Source organism: Tursiops truncatus, chromosome 10, assembly GCF_011762595.2.
Source record: "Tursiops truncatus isolate mTurTru1 chromosome 10, mTurTru1.mat.Y, whole genome shotgun sequence".
Taxonomy (NCBI): domain Eukaryota; kingdom Metazoa; phylum Chordata; class Mammalia; order Artiodactyla; family Delphinidae; genus Tursiops; species Tursiops truncatus.
Window position 1 is genome coordinate 91,467,245 of NC_047043.1, and position 15,392 is coordinate 91,482,636.

The 15,392-nt window shown below is 48.3% G+C and overlaps 1 protein-coding gene across 1 annotated transcript in view; it reads left to right on the forward strand.

Moving 5' to 3' along the window:
- Positions 1–15,392, forward strand: part of ITPR1 (inositol 1,4,5-trisphosphate receptor type 1) — a 318,730-nt gene that overhangs the window by 243,715 nt on the left and 59,623 nt on the right. The window contains exons 44-48 of the mRNA XM_073787587.1: positions 2,590–2,770; positions 4,191–4,444; positions 10,721–10,921; positions 12,427–12,537; positions 14,752–14,847. Of these exons, the coding sequence (XP_073643688.1) occupies positions 2,590–2,770; positions 4,191–4,444; positions 10,721–10,921; positions 12,427–12,537; positions 14,752–14,847 (843 nt within the window). The remainder of the gene's footprint in view (positions 1–2,589; positions 2,771–4,190; positions 4,445–10,720; positions 10,922–12,426; positions 12,538–14,751; positions 14,848–15,392) is intronic.

The window sequence follows — 15,392 nt, forward strand, 5'->3', positions numbered from 1 at the left end:
CTAGACCTGAAGCAGTGCATTTGTAGCAGGTGATGGGTGTGTACTCTTGCGCTCTTCCCGATGACACATGGCAGGCTTTGGCTCTTTATTTATTTACTTATTAAAGTGCACTTGTTTGCTTGAATGACCGGAGTGTCCAAGGATGCTTTTTCAGTTGCCTCCATGCCATGAGAAGACTTAAGGGGCAGCAACTGAAGTTCATTGCCCCGAGCAGCCGCCTCCTTGTGCAGTCCCCTCCTGACCCCGCGTGGGTGAGATGCTGTGTGACGCCTCTTGGTGGAAAATGGAATCACTGTATTTGGGTGGCTCTAGGTTGAGGTCTTCGTCCCCCGCACACCTCCTCTTGTTTGTCTGCGGAAGCGCTGGCCCTCAAAGAAGTGAACAATTGGAACTTGGTTTCTCACATTAGAGGATATGAAAAATAAGAATCTACAGTGTGGTGGGAATTTGTTTCTCCCATGGCCGGATCTGATGGGGGGGGTGTAGCGAGTCAAGAGGAACCGTGAAGTGTCGAGTTGTATTCATTCTTTCATCAAATCATTACAGAGCGCCTTGTATGTGCTGGGCCTCTTCTGGGTGTTCTGACGACAGCTGTGAGCCATGTGGGCGAGGCTCCTGCCCTCTTAGAGCTTACACTCTGCCCAAGACAGACAGTTAAGTAGGTGAACAGTAAATACAGGTGTCGTTTCAGGGGCCAGTTGCTATGAAGAATAAAATAGAGCGTGTGAGGATAAACAGCTGGCGTGGCTGCTGTTAGTAGGATGGTCAGGGGTGGTTCTCTGGAGGAGGTGATGTTAATGCTGTGACTGACAGATGAGGGGACCCAGCCATGGGAAGAGCCAGGAGGAACCGGGCAGTGGCGCTGAGTGTCTGCTGCTGTTTGCCAGCACTCTGTGGACTCAGTGGTTAAAAGGCTACTTTAGTGAAAGTCATTAGCGTGACTATTGAATGACTGTGTCTTTTTCCTACCAAGCCGCCAGTTTCATGGGGCGCAGGCCTCGTTTTGCTGAGCATTGTTTCTCCTATAATGGGCGTAATCCCTGACTCATGGCAGGCGCACAGTAAATAGTGGATGGGCGGATGGACAAACGGAATGCCGGTTGAATGGATGGACGAACTAGAAGCCTAAAAAAACCAGAGGGAAGCAAAGGGCAGCGGAGCACACTGAAGGCTCGAGCTTGGTTCCCAGAGTGGGAGTGTTGGAGGACTCAGTGACACACAGGATGGAGGCAGGCAGTGACTTGTAAACTGGCATTTGGGAGTGGCTGGAAGAGAAAAGACAGAACCAGAGAGCACAAGTAGGAAGGCTGGATCCTATGCTGTACGTAAGAAACAGCCAGAGGTAAAGAAGAACAGGGAGAGGGAAAAGAAAGGGCACGATCAAGAAGAGCTTGGTGGGCAGATGAGGCAGACATTTGTCAGGGCAGCATATGGGCTAGTGGCTAGAAGAAGGGTCACAGTGACTGAAGTTGCGTGTTGGCAGATGGAAACATGGTGGCTCTTGGGGCGGGGGCAGGCGCTGAATCAAGCACTGGGTGTGGGGGGGGTGAGAGATGGAGCAGTTAAGGGGCTTCATGAGGCTGGCAAGATGTTGCTTTTCTCTGGGATTGCAAGCCTAGGGTCACCTTCTGTAGGGAAGTACCATCTTTCCAAATGGGGGAGGATATGACATTGGCAGAAAGCGCCCACTGCGAGAAGCAAATATATTGTTTGGAGCTTTGTTTTATTCCTCTGGAAACTGACCGTATTGTATTTTTATGTAAAGAATTCACAACAGCGTGGTATCTGCAAAGGGGTGAAAAGAGAGCGCTCACAAATGAAGTTGAGATACCATATTGTGTTTTTGTATCAACAATGTAGACTATTGCTTGCAGTGGGTTCAAAAAGCAAATGTGTATTCAAGAGGCGAGCTACCTGTTCACTGTTAGCTTTTTCATCTAACCACCCTTTACCTGCCCTTTAAAACCTGATTCGAAAATCACTTTTTTCCCGACGATTTTGGGATCACTCCAGCCCAATGTCATCCTTGCCACCTCTGAGCTTCCATAATATAATCGTCTGTGTAGCTTCTGGAGCACGTTTTACACATTGAAGCCCTCCTCATGGGCGTGTCATGCTTCTGGTGTGGAGCCCTGTAGGGGCAGGTAGCACGTCTTACTCATCTGTATATATCCACAAGGCTTTGCAAAGAGGGGGGCTCGTAGAAGTCCTTAAACACATGACTGGCCCTGCAACAATCGCCAAAAATACATTCTGTTTCCATTGTTCGTGGAGTTGATGTATATGTGTGCAGGGGGTTGTGCTTCGTTGGCTGAAATCTGCCCACCACCCCTTAGCATGCTTCCTAAGCCTATATGACTGATTCAGCCAAGGACTGGCGGTTTGCTTTAAAGGCTCTGTGTAGAAAACCTCAGGCTGTGGAAGCCAGAGGATGACAGTGCATTGAACGGTGTTTAACCCTGGTCCAAAGTTAGACCGTTTTTGAGGTTTTGTGTCTGGCTCTGATCTCCACGAGGTTTTGGTGTCCTGAGTGGGATTCAGTAACTGGTGTGTCACAGTGTTGAAAAAGCTGTGGGTTTTCCTTGGCAGCACTCCTTTTTCTGCCGGTTGACAGAAGATAAGAAGTCGGAGAAATTCTTCAAGGTCTTCTATGACCGGATGAAGGTGGCCCAGCAAGAAATCAAGGCAACGGTGACCGTGAACACCAGTGACTTGGGAAATAAAAAGAAAGATGATGAGGTAGACAGGGATGCCCCATCACGGAAAAAAGGTAAATGCTCCCCTGCGTGCAGCTCTTCAGTCAGCTGGATTGTAAACATGGGAGGAACCCCTGGTTTTCCTTTAGTTTTTACACGACTTCTAGGCTCCAAACTTTCTGACTGGGGCTTTCAGAAGAAGAAAACCAATCTGGTTGTGATAGAATTCTTCCTGTGTAACCTGAACTGAATTCCTGCTGCTTTGGAGGCTCCTCTTGTTTAATAAACTCACATACATTCTTCTCTGTCAAACTGAGGGTTTTGTTGGCAGGAAATCCATTAATAATCTTTTCCTGTAATTTCCATGTAATGTTAGAGAAAGTTGTGGAATACGCACTTTTAAATTGGCTGTCGTCTTTTGTCAGCTAATCCTCCCTTGTTTTCTGAAATATTTGAAAGTTCATAAAGCTTTTTATCCATTATCCCCTTTGAAGAGGAGTTATACTGGGGAGTGGGTAGACCCAAAAGCGTTGGAGTCAAATGGCCTTGAATAGGTCTGAGTCTCGTTTTTTTAGCAGCGTATGTGGCCTCGACCCAGTAGATACCAGTAGCCCACCCCCAACTTAAAATCTCTCCAGACATTGCCTGTCATCCCCTGGGTGGAGATGGGGTCAAAATCATCCCTAGTTGATCACCGCTGGTCTAGAATGGGGATAAAGAGAAGAAAAAGAAGAAAGGCTAACATTTACTGAGGACTTTCTATGAACCAGGCACTGTCCAAAGTCCTTTACATGTGTGACTTCATTTAGAAGTCAAGTGGACATTGTAAAATCGATAAAATCGTTATCCCCATTTTACAGATGAGGAAACTGAGGCATAGGGATGGTAATTAACTTGTAGGATATGGAGCTAGTAAGGATATGGAGCTAGTAAGTACTAGAGCCAGGATCTGAACCCAGGGAGTCTGGCTACAGCGTCTAATGCTTCTAGCTCTAGTGCCTGGTTACCTTACAGGGTTACTCTGAAGAGTCGATGAGGTAATAAACATGAGGTGCTTAATCACGGTGCCTTGGGGCTTAGTAAAGGGCTCCATCAATTGTTGTATAAGAACAGTAATTACAGTTTGTTTAGCTTATGTTGAGTGTCTCAGGAACATTCTAGAGGAAGACGTCACTGATGTTCTCCCCATTTTACAGATGAGGAAGCTGAGGCCCAGAGTCATAGATATATGAGGTTGACAGAACCTCTACTGCTTTTCCTCTAAACCACAGAGCAAGTATAGGTGACATGTTAGAGCCACCAGCAAGCTGGAAGGGCTCAACTTACTTTTAATCCTAAGAGGTGAGAGAAGATGGTGGCTTCCTGGAGCGTTTTGCCGACCTTGAGAGACTCTCGGGTGAATTCCAGAACTTAGATCTCTGCACGTCGTCTTTGGTGTGGTGAATAGTGTTCCTGGGATTCGGCAGCACTGACCATCGTACGTTTGCGTTCTAGCCAAAGAGCCCACGACACAGATAACGGAAGAGGCCCGGGATCAGCTTGTGGAGGCCTCTGCCGCCACCAGGAAAGCCTTCACCACCTTCAGAAGGGAGGCCGACCCCGACGATCACTACCAGTCAGGGGAGGGCGCCCAGGCCACGGCAGACAAGACCAAGGATGACCTGGAGATGAGCGCAGTCATCACCATCATGCAGCCCATCCTCCGCTTCCTGCAACTCCTGTGCGAAAACCACAACCGGGACCTACAGGTGAGGGCCGGGGGCTGGGGCGGGGGGGGGGGGGGGGGTCCCAGGTCCTCACAGCTGCCGCCGCTTACTGTGACATCTCAGCTCCTCTCCTTTCAGCCCATCTCTTCGAGCTGAGGACCCTGTATGGTTCTCGATGTCTGGGCACTAGAAGTGTTTCTCTGTCTTGTCGTCCCCACTGTCTCCACAGGGACAGGGACCAGATCTCACGCTCAGCAGTGTAGTTGCCACCTGCTCCACATGTGTTTGTTATGTGTGTGTATGTGCCTGTGTGTGTGTGTGCCTCTGTGTGTATGTGCCTGTGTGTGTGTGTATATGCCTCTGTGTGTGTGTGTATCTGGTAGCCTGCCACCGTTTGATACATAGGTGTACAGGTAAAACTTGAATGGATGGAGGGGTGGATGATTAAATATACTAGACTTAACAGAATCTGGTACATAGAATGTTCTAATCAAATATTTCTTGGTTGGATGAATGAAGTGGCTTTCTGGTGTTTTACACAAATGTTCAAAAATATTTGTTGAACTGATTATTCCAGAAATCCTTTGTTCACTTTTTTTTTTGTCGTGGGATAATAACAATGGCCAGGTTTATTGGGCACTTAGATGATCCTGGATGCTAAGTGTTGCCTGTATTATAACACTTGTCTTATAGATGAGGAAAACAAGATGCACAAGACCCAGTTAGGGAGTACAGAGCTTGGAACTGAACCCAGGCAGTCTGGTGGGTAGAGGCTGTGCTGTCAACCACCGCATTAAGACAGAGGGCGTTTCCTTCCTTGCAGAGTTTCCCCAACAGCAAAGGCTTTTCAGGAAGGGCCAAGGATGGGTTCCAGAGATACCCTCTTTGTTCTGAGTGCACACAGATCTGTGGACGCTGTCTCTGCCCAAGAGAAGCATGCTAGAGCACCGGGGCCTTGGCCTTCTCCTAGTTTTGCTTCTGACTCTTGGGGAAAACACCCCTCTCTGCATAAAACAGATGAGGATGAACAGGAAAAGCGTGTCTGAACTCCTCTGAGGTAGAATGTTTTCTCCTAAAATAAATAGATTGGTGGGGGTAGTTTTATCTGAATTGTGATGGTTTGAAAAGAAAATAATTCTAGTCCGAACACCGCAAGGGGAAGGTGCAGCCTTGAAATATTTGCACAACTGAGTTTACCCACCAGGTGATTTGATGGCCTTTCACGTGTCAGCTGTGGCCAGACCATTCGGTGCCACCAGAGATCGCTAACACTTCAAATCTGCTGCAGAATCTCTGCCTGGATAAGTTGAGTAAGAAATTATATTGTGAAGCAGAAAGACAGAACCATTTAATGGAAGTGGGTGAAGTCTGCAGTATGAGTACTTACTGTGCTGATTTTTGTTTTCAATCAAATGGGTCCGAAGAGCCTGGGCTTTGAAAAAGCATCGAGGGACTTCCCTGGCAGTCCAGTGGATAAGACTCCGTGCTTCCCCTGCAGGGGGCACGGGTTCCACCCCTGGTCGGGGAACTAAGATCCCACATGCCGCGTGGCACGGCCAAAAAAATAAAAAATGAAATGAAATTTAAAAAATAGCATTTAGATCCAAGGTCATCAACCAGCCACGTATTTCAAAATGAACGGATTTCCATCAGCTCCACTGTCAGCCACGCAGGGACTTCAGGCTTGTTCTCTGCTTTGCTGCCCACTCCTTCCCTCCACTGACATTCCAGCTTCATCCCTGACCACGTCTGAGTGTGGGATCTTGGCTGTGAGTCTGTTTTTCTTGCCTGTTGCTCAAACATTCCTGCTTTGGACATAGAACACGTCGGCCCCTGATGCACTGGCCTGACTTGCGTGGATGCCAAGATCAGTGGGTGGACAAGGCCCTCATGACCCAAAGGGCCGGGGTCCGGTTACTGGCTCGTTGGCTGGCGTTTGTCTGGAGGCGGACTGTGTCTGCTCCACCTAAGCGTATCTACACCGTTCATCACCGGGGAGACAGGCCGAGGGAGTGTGAGCGATGCCCTGGGAAAGCACGCTGTCCCACCAGTGAGGAAACAAAGCCTACAGCTCGACTGCGGTGTCTTTGTGGATGGGGGCCCTACCCTGCTGCTGGGGTGATTGCTAGGCTGAACTTGGTGGCCAGTGCCCTGTATCGTTCCCCTATACCAGTGTTACTGGTTTCCACCAACCTCGGGCTCCAAAGGAAAAGTAGGTTGAGACTATGCATATGTGTGTTGATCTCATCTCGGCGAGTACCCTGCTCTGTGCCCTGCCCTGGGGGTGATGGAGACCGCCCCCCGCCGACCTTCCCCTCACAGAGCTGCACGTCTAGGACAGGAGCCACTCGGCAAGCGGGAGGCTGCCGTGCAGGGTGATAAGTGCTACAGTTGTGTCATCTTAGGGGTTTTGTGGGTTCAGAGCAAGAGAACCAACACAGTAGTAAACTGGGTCCAGGAAGGCTTCCCAGAGGAGCTGATGTCTGCTGAGTTCTGAGCAAACAAAACACAAGGCTACCTTGAGTCGAGTCCATCCGTGAATGTCAGAGGGGCGGTCCTGGTGTGCTTGTGTCCCGGGCGTGGCTCTGGTTTCGTGGACCTGTTCTACCTTCCCTCCGCCCCCTTGACCTGCCGTCTTCACAGCACACCCAGCCTCCACTGGGAAAGCAGAGGGAGGCTCCCATGGTACGAATTCACCACTTCCTTTGGGGAAGTCTTCACAGTTTTTGTTTTGTACCTTAGCTCTTTGCAAAACTCTGCTTTGAACGAATTCCCTAAGAACTCCATGGGCAGAAGCCCCTTTTAATGCGTCCTTCCAAAACAACATTCTCTAATACGCCACTCTGCCAGAGACAGTGGTATCGGAGGGAGAGGGAGTGTACAGTATATTTCAATATATATACATTTAAAGCTTAGCAACTTAACCTTTGAAGGTTCTATAACGCCAGTGGTGTTAACTGCTTGGGGCTGCAGAATCCTCCGTTTGAACATCTTAGGCAGAAACGTACGTGGTAAAGGAGATGAGAACAAAGCTGCTTTGTTCAGAGTAGAAACGACAGAGTGTCAGAACTTTGCTTTCCTCCCTCACCTGCAAGAGCCCTGAGAGCTGGGGCATTCCTGGGCTCCTCCGGGGTTTTGCAGGGAGTGGCTGGAAAACCAGTGATCTGGACCAGTGGTTCCCAAGGATGAGGGCTGCACCCATCTACAGACTCCCACTAAGCCAGGCACACGGAGGTGGTAATAACATTGCTCTGATACGATGGTATTTGTAGGAATCCGGTTCTCACAATGATGGTTTTAGGTGGGATTCAACTACTCTGCCTGCCACCCTCTTGGCAGTTTTCTGGAACCGATGGTGGATCTCTGGGTCAGGGTTTCCTCGTGGATTCCGAGGGAGAAGACATTCTCGCGAGGAGAGAATTACCAGCTCCCTGGTATAAGGAAGTGCAGATGAGCCCAGAGAGAGAGGGACTCTGGCCCTTTGAAGTTGCCCGGAGTTTCTTGTCATATTTAGAACCTTAACTTTCCTGTTGGTAAATGTTCAGTAGCGATAAAGCCACTGAGTTTGACTTTGCTGAATGGGCAGTTGCTGCCTTAAGCAAGCTTTGTTCACAGTAGCGAGACACGTGATGGGAAGGACTGTTTCTGAACCATTTTCCGTATGCTTTTGAACCTTCCCCTGAGAGGCTGGCTTTGCCTTTCACCTGGGGTAAGGAATACAGGTCTTGCTCTTTCTCCACTGCAGTCTGTTTAAGCACAGACTCCACTGCAGTCTGTTTAAGAAGTCTTTGATCTCCTTCGTCTACCCATCTTGACTTGGTCCCTGGCCCTCCAAGGAAGACGACAAAAAGAACGGGACTTCTCTAGCCTGGACAAGGTGGGGTAGGTGGGATGTGCTATGGGTGAGCTCTATTCCTCGAGCATAGAAAGAGTTCCCATGGGCCTTTAGCGAGTGGCACGCCTCTGTTTTGGTAGAGAACAAGAGAAAATGGAACTGAGTTAGGAAGGAGACATTCTGGCTAGACATTCTGCAAAGGCCATGAGAAATGGGAGAGGCTTTCAAGAAAGCGCAGCCCACCGTCCTTCCTGGGGAGTCTGCAACATGTCACCTGCTGGCCTTGACGAGTTCCCAAGTCCCCTTTCCTTCATCCAACTTAATCCAGATACTTCAGCCAGTGTTTACGAAGCCCATGGCACGAGCCAGTCCCTGGGCCAGTTGTCGGTCACCAGTGCTGGTGCCCCAATCTCACTGGAGTCAGGATGGAGGGTTTCCTGAAAGAAGTGACTTGAGATGCCATCCTGAAGGAAGAGGAGTTAATCAGGGTGGAGACAGGGACGGGGGGAGTGACAGGCAGAGGGAATAGTGGGGCTGAAGCCCAGGAGATGAGAGAATGGAGGGTGCTTAAAGAGCAGGAAGAAGTTCATTCCTGCCAGACAGAGGAGCATGGCGGGAGAGATGATGTCCGTGAACAGAAAGGGGCACGACGGGAGTGGCCACATCCCTGAGCGGAGGTGGGGAGGGGCAGGGTGTGGCAGGAATGATGACACAGGAGTTGCAGAGGCAAAGGGGCCTCGAGAGCCATGCTGTGAATTTGAGCCTAGGTTAGCCTGGCTGTCTCCTGCCCTCTCCCTGAATACTCCTTCACTCCACCGCTGCATGCGGAGGGGTTCAGCCAGGCCCTCGGACAGGTAGCATCTTCCCCGAGGGGCTGGGGCGAGAAATGGCTGTAGAACCCTCCTGTGGCTTCCTGTGACCCTTAGAAAAATAGTCACCTTACGAAAGGTCACGTGGTCTCAAACCACCTGTCCTTCCTCCACCTCCACCCGGACCTGAATGACTGTGCAAGTTCTAGACTAGTCAGGAAGGCTTGCGCAGAAGGCCCTGAGGTTAACTGGGGGTGGGGGTGAGGAGGGGTTATCTAGAGGATGAGTCGAGCGTAAACTTGATTACCAGCTTTTAATCTGGGCATTTATGGATGTTTTAATTACACAAGGAATACATGAATATGTTCTATGAAGGTTTAGATGAAAATAAGTGTTTGGTTTAAGAAAACAGTCCCTCTACCCATTCCCACGTCTCTACACAGAGAGAACTGCTGTTGGTTTGGGCTGTATCCTTCCTGTCCTTTTTCTGTATATTTGGATGGAAGCACTGGATACATATTAATCTGCTATTTGCCTTTTTGTTCGTTTAACTTAACAGTATGTCCTAGAGATCTTTCCATATTGGCACGTATGGACCTACCTCAGTGTTTCCAACTTGTGATATTAAATGATGTTGATACACTATCATTTGTTTACTTCCCAACTGACGGGCGTTTAGCTTGTTTCCAGTTCCCCTCTATCTCAAACAGTGCTGTAGCAGACATCCAGTACGTACTTTGTGAATAGTGATACAAGTGGAATCACCAGGTCAAAAGTTAACATTCGTTTTATCTTTTGATGATATCTTTTTACTTTAAAAAGATACACTTTTCTACAGTTTTCTACAGTAAACATGTAACTTTTATAACTATGCCCAAAAGAATATCTGTGGTTAATCTTCCCTTCTTTTTAAGACGAGATTACTGGAGTCTATGACGAAAACAAAAAACAAAAAGCAACTCCTGTGCATCAGAATAGACTGTGAGTTACGAGGTGGCTGAATGTGGCTTGCTTGACTTTGTTGAGAAATTATCTGCTGTTATGTCTCTTGTTAGCATTGCAAGTTTACCTGGAGGATACATACTCGGACACGTGCACACAAGCACACACACATTTACTCGCTTTTGTTCCTTCCTTTAATAACGGAAGTGGCCAAACAAGATAAGCCAGGTTCCCTCCATGGCAGTGGGCTTAAGCCCAGCCTGTAACACTTCATTCTGTGATGAACTATCCTCAGTGTTAGGTTCTGGGCATTCAGCATCCAGACCACAGCATCATCTTTTAAACATTAACTAGTGTCCTTGGAAACGTCAGAAGGCTCTGAACATGTGATGGATGGGGAGGTGGGCTGGGGCGGAAAAGAAAGAAATGAGAACTTAAAAGCTACTGGAGTCTGAACTGGGTCGTCAGAGAGGAGCTCTCCTCCCCTGCATCCCATACAAAAGCACCTTGGAGAACAGGCCACAGTGTTTGCGGCCATTGCCATAGACCATGTCCACGGTTGACCGTCATGGGGGCTGGCTGACCCTTCTACCCAACACTGCATCTCTCTGCGTAATTGCTGCTCAATCCCAGGCCCCAACCAATTACATACCATCAAAAGGGCAGAATGAGTGACCTTTTCCCTCTTCTCTTTGCCTTTGTTCCCCCAACCTGGGGACTGCCCAATTGCAGAACTTCCTTCGTTGCCAAAATAACAAGACCAACTACAATTTGGTATGTGAGACGCTACAGTTTCTGGACTGTATTTGTGGAAGTACCACCGGGGGTCTTGGTCTTCTCGGACTCTATATCAACGAAAAGAATGTGGCCCTCATCAACCAAACCCTGGAAAGTCTGACCGAATACTGTCAAGGACCTTGCCATGAGAACCAGGTAAATCCATTTGCATTTCGGGGTGGAGAAAGAAGTTCATCATTTTGAAGCATTGTTGACAGGGCCTAGTTCAGAAGTCGCACAGCATCTACCTAGGGACCTAGGGATTCAGTAGACCTGGAGGCCTTTTCCAAGCAGTGAGGAGGGAGCATCTGAGCATTATGTTTCAGGACGTGACCTAATCACAGGCCCTCGAGGGGCTGTCGGGGTGATCGTGCCCAGCTTGGTTCGGTTTGAACGGCCCAACTCGAAGTTGACTAGGGGTACATATTAAAGTTGGAGTTAAATGAATATGACCAGGAGACTAGGCTCTATTTCAAATATCAGGAAAGACTCAAAAAGGGGCTACTTCATGGAAGGAGGTTTAAACCTAACTAGAGAGAAAAACCTTGCTGTGTATGAGACAACTTGACAATAACATGAGACAATGAATGATTGAGACTTTAACACCACAGACGCTCAGAGGAGAGAAGGGCTCCGTTAGTCTTGACTTACGCTTCTCGAGAAGTATATTTTTGGAGTGGAACCCAATCGTTTCTTGAGTAGAGTCATTGCTTATCCCTGACGTCTTGCAGATTTTGTGCGGTTTTGCACCGATGCTAGAATGAGTATGATTTTTAGCTCAAATTATAGCTGTATCCTGGCTGGAGGGGGTAGGCCAGTGCTTAAATAGCCCATTGTAAACCCAGTGGCCAGGAAAGGTATGACATGCTGTGTTACTTGGGAAGCAAGGCCAGAACCTTGACTCAGAAGAGAAGAACGGCTTACAAGAGGGACCACTTGCTGTATATTAAAAAATCTGCTCTTAGTTGTCCATGACTATGAGGCTAGCATTTTGTTAGATCCACTTTCGTCTCCAGGCTTCCTGATGGGACCAACGGGGTAGTTTGAGTTAAAGTGAAAAGGAGCAACTGAAAAATTACAGCAGGCTTTGGGGGAGAGGCTTTATCTAAGTGAACTTCTTTATAACCTCAAGATGGCTTTTCTGCCAAACAGAGGCCTGTTCAAAGGAGCATACTGGGGTGAATTCTGCTGCAAGTGGGGCTCTTACCTGGGGGAAGGTGATTAATTCTGATATTACGTGAATTAAAATGTGCTTTCCAAACTTAAGCCTTAAGCAAAAGTGTGCAGTACGAAAACCGAGTGATGTAGAGAGAATGCAACACACCTCTAAAGGGGAAAACAGCGCTCAGGACCCGGAATCAGTCACACACCATATTTTCCCTTAAGAACAAAAGCCCACTGCACTGTTTGGATTAGACACGGCCAATTTATCAGTTACAGTGCATGGGGACTTTCCTACTGTTTACTGTTAATTCTGAAACTAGAGACTTTCATCTGTCTTTTATTTTTACCACTTTCTCACGGAACATTTGCTGCTCTCCCCTAGAGACATTACTGGGACTGGCGAGCATTGTGCTGAAATAGCAGTTGAGCCTGTTGGCCTGTGACGTCTGCTCTGTGACCAGCGTTTGTGTAATGTCTGCATGTGTCTCTTTCCTCAGAACTGCATAGCCACCCATGAATCCAATGGCATTGACATCATCACGGCCCTGATCCTCAATGACATCAACCCTCTGGGAAAGAAGAGGATGGACCTCGTATTAGAACTGAAGGCAAGTAGGAATTGAAAGCAAAAGACAGTAGCATCTGGAAACCCTTCTGTGTATTGCCTGTGCACGCGACGTGGTCACTGTCATGAAACTAAATACTAAACACAGTTCTTTTAAAGTAAATGAATGATCCAAGCTGCAGGTTCTCAGTAAAAGGCAGAACTTCAGTCTTCCCCTTCCAAATAAGGCCTTGGGACAGGATACCAGCTTTTCAACTCACAGGTCACATGGAAAGAGAAATCATCGCTCAAAGCTGAGAAACAAATTCGAACCGCATCCAAGCACTAGCAGCCTTGATTCTGAAAGCCGCAGACGGAGAAAGAATGGAAACTCCATTCCCTCTGTGGTCTCTCATCTTTCCCCCATTGAGGACATAGGGCCAGTTGAAGAATAGTACAGCTAAAAACTATCTAGGACCCCCCAAATAGTTGAACTTTTATATTATCCGGCAACACCTTTTTCTGTTCTGTGGTTGATTTAGCAGAAGGGTGGTTCGTAAGTGTTGGGTTAAAATAAGGAGAGTTAACCTGTCCAGAATCGTGCCTCTGGGCCTCTGATGAGTTTCTTTGCATCGTGTACAAACAGTGGCTGACAGATGACTGATGGAGAAGCACCCTTGACGTGCTGACTCCCTCTGATACCAAAATAGTTTTCTGGGGTGACGAAGCTTAAGCACCTTGCAGCAGTGACTTCAAGGTGATTAAGCTGCTGGGCTTACAAGCCAGCCTCTGGGGTGTTTGAGAAGCTGATCCACTACTTCTGATGTGGATTTCTTGAGGGTCCCAAGAAAATTAGTTTTAAAAAAATATTAAAAAGTAAAACCAAATGAACAAAAAGCCCCTCACTTATCTTAGGGCTTCCAAAGATTCTCTGAGTCCAAAGTTTCCATCCTGAGAGTCAGACTTGCAGCTCCATCCTGGTGTCTAAAGTATTTTTCGAAATGTTAGCCTTACTGAGCACATTTCATTTTCACCCGTTCCCATGTTGCTTGCCCCTGTTTGCAGCACTGGGCCACTTCATCACTGTCACAGGAGAGCCTGGACCTACAGGGTTTAGCTGAAAAGCCGATCTGTAGTTATGGCTTCAGTGGTGCCGGAGGACAGAAAGGTCATTAGGGAAGGTGGTAACACAGAAGCCCACAGGAATTGCACAGTTACTTTTATTTTTAGTATTTCAAAATGAGTGTCCAAACTAATAGATGGTTTGGGTGTATGGTTTAAGTGGATTTTTTTTGGGGGGGGGGGACTATTTTTCACTATTTTTAACTCCTTTGACAAATCGTGTTGTAGAAGTAACTTGAACATCATTCAGGCTCACATCCCTGGCTACCATGTATCAGAATATATATGATGAGAGCCTGAAATAAACTGAGAATTTCATGCATTCCTAATCAGCATTTCAGTGGCTTTTTGAACCACTAATCCGGTAACCTGAAGGTGATTATAGAAATTCCTGCCCTGTGAAAAGCCACCTTTTGATAGCACAGCAACCCGATGGAACTGCTGTGATCTGTGCTTGGGGAGAAAAAAAAATACTGCCCCCTCTCACCAAAACAACTTTCGAGTCCTACACACGAAGAAGCATACGGATTATCATAGGCCCGGGGCCTAAAATGAGCTCAAGTCAAGAAGTACAGGGTGTGGGCACACGAAAACTTTGAATATAATGGGAAATTATGGTTTGGTATGAGTATGGTGCTCCGTTGGGTCACTTTTGTTAACTGGCGTTGCTGTATCTCATGATAACAGTAGGGGTCGTGAGAGCTGATAGCACTGTTTTAGGACAGGGCGGGGGAATTACCTGAATTGCCTGCCTTCTCTGACCTGCAAGGCTGAATCACAGTATTTATAACCACTCCCCACTCCCCCGGAGGCGTCGTGGGTCTAGGTACCAGGTGCTTCCTGACCACTGTCATCATGAGGGTCCCAGTGTACCCCCAGAACCCATGTTTAAATGTCCGCTAGGACTTGGACCAAGTGACCTAAGGGGGAAACTGGGCCCAAACCAAGAGGTGCCTCGTTGACCCCAGTCAGTTTCTGCGGACATGTTTTTGGGGTGTCAGGTGACACATTCTCCGTCTGGTGTTGCTCTTGACGCATGCCCTGCCGTGGGGCAGGGTGTCTGTAGCCAGGACGCGGCAGCTGGTCGCCCATGGTTCAGGCCAGCTGCCCCCAGTAGCTCCTCTTCATTTCTTCCTCCCTTTGTGTCTCCAATTAGAACAATGCATCCAAGTTGCTCCTGGCCATCATGGAGAGCAGGCACGACAGTGAAAATGCCGAGAGGATACTCTATAACATGAGGCCTAAGGAGCTGGTGAGTCGCACGGCTGAGCCTCTGGCCGCAGCACTGCCTAGCATCAGAGCTTCACTGGTGGCAGAGCAGGGCATCTGCCTCCTCGAGCTTTCTTTACGATGCCGGCGATCAGAAGTGCCGAGAGAACGTTTGATTCGGGCCCCTGCCTAGGGCAGGGAAGTGAGCCCTGCGTGGAGTAAGTGTCCTCTGCCTTCAGCGCAAACACGCATGGAAGCCTCCCTGGCCTATTTCCCTTGGGGGAGGTGGCACCGGGACAGGTCTGGGAGGCCGGCGGACTGGAATTCACGTCCGTCGCTCTGCCCTTTGCTGGGTCACCTTGGGAGGCCCTTGGACTCTCTGAGCTGCACTTTCGTCTTCCCTAAAGGGGAGATGATGGTATCAGCTGGTCCAGAGGGTTGCTTTGGAGACAAGACAGATGATTCCCACCGGGCCCTGCGCACAGTGCCCACACACACGGTAAACCCTTCGAGAATGCACGGTCTCCTCTTAATTCTTCATTCACTGCCGCTTTGTGCCGCGTCTTCTTCCAGGGCTCAAGAATTCAC